Source organism: Lipotes vexillifer, unplaced genomic scaffold (genome assembly GCF_000442215.2).
Source record: "Lipotes vexillifer unplaced genomic scaffold, Lipotes_vexillifer_v1.1 scaffold783, whole genome shotgun sequence".
NCBI classification, from domain to species: Eukaryota; Metazoa; Chordata; class Mammalia; order Artiodactyla; family Lipotidae; genus Lipotes; species Lipotes vexillifer.
The window spans coordinates 138,263-142,756 of NW_006793239.1; the positions used below are offsets into that span (position 1 = coordinate 138,263).

The window sequence follows — 4,494 nt, forward strand, 5'->3', positions numbered from 1 at the left end:
GGAAAGAGGGCTTTTTTTGAAAAAAGCACAGTTTGAAAATCACTGGATTGTATTATTTCTAAAGTCCCTTAAAATTCTGACATTCTAGGATTCTTTCACAGGCCCAAGTTCCCAGGTGGCAAAACATGAATGCCTCAGGCCTTGAAGCCTGGATCAGAAGTTAACTTCCTGTCATAAAATTCTTGTAATATGTATTAGGGCCACTAGTGAAACAGGCTACCTGCTGGGCAGCTTGAGGGAATTACTGTCTCTGAGAAACAGAAATAAGTACTAGGTTTTACAGCAAAAAAAAAATCTTAGACTGATATACTTCAAACAGGCTTATGGGTAGACTTAACAGCAAGAGGTTTAAAAGTGACCAGAAATTGCCAAAGAAAGAAAAAAGAAAGCTTTTGTTTAAGAGCTTGGACCCTGAGGGGCAAACTTGCCTGGATAAAACTTCTCAGAGCCAGTGTATGGAGGTAGGGGTAAAATAGGAGTTTTCGTGTACCAAGTGGAATACTTAGCTTGTAGCTCCCCATTGTGTAGGTAAACTAAGCCAAGAGAGGGCCAAAGCTTTCTTCTTCCAGAAGTAGCTGGGATGTTCTCAGGGGATGAGGGCTTAGAGGAGGGAGCATTGGGTCAGGGAGCAAAAAAGGCTTAGGTTCTGACTGAGGCAGAGGTCCTAAGGCATGTTTGACAAGTCAGGAGAAAACTCTGGAAATAGCAAATCCTGTAGTAACAAAACCTGCTGTTACTCCTTTGTTTTAAAAGTTGCTAATTTCCATAGCCATAATGATCAAACCCAGCAGCAGGAGAGCATGTATTTCCCCAGACTATAAGCTTGCTGTGTGACTGACTTCTCTGGGCCTCATCTGTGCAGCTGTCTCCATGATGCCAGCAGATAACACTTGGGAAAGGGTAAAAGTGGCTCAGGAAGAAGGAGTAGCAAGGAGAGTAGAAGGTTTCCTTGTGCTGGGAGCCTGACTCAGCTCTTAATCCTTATACTTCTGGTGGCTGCTAAAATTAATACTGAAAATATTAATAATTGCTATAATTCATCAAACCCTTAATGTGTCAAGTAGTGCTAAGTGCTTTTATATGCAGTTTTGGTTAAGGTTGTTGAATCTCCATTTAACAAGATGAGAAAAAGGCTCAGATTAAGCAACTTGCCTACGGTCACCCAGATAGTAAGTGCACAATTAATATTTGAATTCTGACGGTCTCTAGGTCCAGAGCCACTCTCCAGCACTTAGAGCTCCTAGTCCTCCATAGCCAAAAGGCCTGTGGCTTGTTAGCTTAAGTTCAGACATCAGGTGGAGACAGATTCTGTGTTTGTCTTTGCTCATTTCTGCCTCCTTTGCCTTGGAGAGCACCTCAGCACTCTAACCCAATTCCAAGAATATTCACTACTTGGTGGCAGGGAACTAATATGTACCAGATGACTCCTAAATTCTAAGCACTGTGCTAGGTGTTTTACAACATACATTATTAAAAGTTAACGTCTTGTAAAGTTTTTCAAACAGTGCCTGGCACATGATAGGTGCTACAAAAGTGTTTTAAATAAAGCAAACAAAATTCTAATAGCAGCTTAAAAGGATTCTGATGACAGACTGCCATTATTACCTGGTTTTGTCATTTAATGGTTGTGTGACTTGAGCAAGTTATATCATGCCTATAATCCTGTTTTTTTATTTGAAAAGTGGACATAACAATTGTATCTATATCAGTATCTATATAAGGTACACTAGCTGTTTGGAGGATTAAATGAGAACACATACAGAGTCCTAACTGCTTGACATGCAGTAAGTGCTCCATATATGTTAACATGTTAGCCATTATTGTCTGTAGTCCTCACAAAAGCCCTGTGAGATAGTAATTTAAATATTTAATATTTCTTTATAGTTGAAGAAACTGAGTCTTAGTTTGAGATCATTCACCCTTAGTTGAGATGTGCCTCACATCTGTTAAGTGGCAGAGCTATGATTTGATTCTAGGCATCTGGGACTAGTCAATATTCTTTCCATTGGACCATTTTCAGCAGGCAGCTTTCCATAAGCTGTCTACCTGCCTGCCCCCTGCCCCATGGCACATACACATATCAAAAAAAACACCTTTTTCCTCTACCTTAGTCTATAACCATTCATTCAACCCTGTCGACAAAAACTATCTTTATTCCTCATCTGTTGCAGCACTCATGGATCGCTCTCTGGCCTAGGATTGATGGGAATAAAAGATGAAGAGGAAAGCAACACCCTAAACTAGTGTTTGTGAGTCTGCCCACCATTTTCCATGTGCCACATTTCTTAATCCCTCGTGGGCAATGGCAGAGAATTTGGTCAGGCTGCAGGCACTCCAGAGGCTGGCAGACCTCTATATAGTAGACAGTTTGTGGAAACATTGTACCAGCTTAAGGAGTCTAGTCCATTTATATGACATGTACAAATTTTCAATAAATGCCTAAAATTCAGACATTCCTCATCTTAAGACAAGGTGAGGGGAGGAAACCAGTTTGTACTTTCTTTGTGTCGGTGGGTTTATACACAGGTATTACAGCAGGTGCTTATTTCATGTAGCACTCCTATTAAATGGTATACCATATATAGGTAAGGAAACCAGGAGGAGTGACTTCTCTGTGGAGAAAACCCAGGTATTACGTAGTTTGTCAAAGTGGTAACATCTGTGAAGCAAATTTCTGTAAGGCAAACTGTTTTCTATTAATGGCTTTTATAATACTGAAGGAAAAAGATAGGCAGACTGCGAATCTGGCAGGTCCACCAGATCAAAGTTGAAGACTGACTCTTAGCTTTTAACCAATCCAGGAAGCCCCCTTTCAATTTTCAGGGATGCTTCCTTCCTTTCGGAGTGAGACTGCAGTGTTACCCTTTACCAACAGGTGCCTCCATCACACCAGAGCTCTCCCTTAGAAGCTCTAATTTCAGTAAAAGCCTTTGCTTTTTTTTTTAATCAACTCTCAAATTGTCAACATTCTGTGTTGGAAAGGACATGGGCACAGGCACACACAGTTCCAAAACTGACAGAGATATTAGCTGCCCTCCAGAAAAGATGAATTAATCTGGCATGTAGTATGTATCATTACAAAAAATCTTGTTAAATTTCTCTCTACCCTGGGACCCTGCAATCCCACTCCTAGAGTAATATCCTCAAAAACATGTATGGAGGAGATTTCATGGGGTTATTCAATGGAATTCTAGGTAGCTATTTTTAAAAATTATGTGTGTGTGCACGCACATGTGTGTGTAAATAAAATCTCTAGTGAAAGAGATCTACAAGAAGCAGCAGTAGACCTCTGGATCCAAACTGCTAGACTCTAAATTCCAGCTTTCCTACTTTTTAGTTAGGTGAGCTTGAATTACTGTAAATTATTTAACATCTCTGTGCTTGGTACATAATAATGGTATACATCTTATAGGATTGTTGTGAAGATGAGATAGTGCATTTATAGTATATTATAGGTTGTATAAAGCATGGAGAGTTACAGGATAATCTGTATAGTTTGAGTAGAAAAAACTATACAAAGATATGCACAGCCTTGGAACAAAACCTGGAAGGCTATATACCAAAATATGAACAGTCTCTGGCTAGTGGGATTGGCAGATTCGATTTTACCAAATGCTCTTCTGTATATAGGCTGTTGTTTTTTTTTTTAAGTCAGCATATATTGCTTTCATAGTTAGAAAAAAATAACTAAAATAACTCTCAAGGTTGGGCATTTGAGGCAGTGTTTAATCCTTTAAATGCAACTTCTATACAATCTGGAAGTTGGTAACCTGGAGCCAGAACTGAAGCTCTTGATTTTGGATGAAGTTCCCCTGTAAAGAGCTAAGTTCCCCAGGTACACTGCTGACCTCAGCTGCAAGGCCTTGAGAACATCTTGAAACAATGTTGCTGGATTCTTTCCCCATGCAGCTGAGCTCCAAAGCTGTGGGAGTTTAGCTGCTGTTTACTTCGAGACTCCAGTCCTGAGACACAAAGTAAGTGTCTGTCTAGGTTGGCACTTCAGCTGTGCTCCTGGGCCAGTCACTTAACCTTATTTGAGTCCATTTCTACAGCTCTATAAAATGAGGATGTATCTACTTTTAAGGACTATTATGAATATTTAAAGATTCAGTTTGTGGAAAATGACCAAATAGTGGGATATGTATGAATTATTTGCCCTCTCTGAGCCTGTTTCCTCATTTTATTTTTTATTTTTTTTATTTTGGCCATGCCACTCAGCTTGCCAGTTCTCCGACCAGGGATTGAACCCCGGCTACAGCAGTGAAAGCATGGAACCCTAACCACTAGACCACCAGGGAGCTCCCTTCAGTTTCCTCATTTTAAAGATGGCAACATTAGTACCTACTTCATAAGGTTGTTGTGAGAATTAAATTAGGGAAAGCCTATATTTTATTGAGGATCATCTTCCAACTGCATATTCACAGAGCAGATGAAGGTTCCCTGTGCCAAGAGCACTCCCTTTGCTCCTAGGAAAAGCCAAGGCCATTCCTTTTC

At 40.1% G+C, this 4,494-nt stretch overlaps 1 protein-coding gene across 1 annotated transcript in view; it reads left to right on the top strand.

Annotated features, from left to right (window-relative positions):
• The window catches only part of REXO5 (RNA exonuclease 5), a 43,210-nt gene extending 40,966 nt beyond the window's left edge, over positions 1-2,244 (top strand). The window contains exon 20 of the mRNA XM_007466276.1: positions 2,172-2,244. Within this exon, the coding sequence (XP_007466338.1) occupies positions 2,172-2,244 (73 nt within the window). The remainder of the gene's footprint in view (positions 1-2,171) is intronic.
• The last annotated feature ends 2,250 nt before the right edge of the window (positions 2,245-4,494 follow it).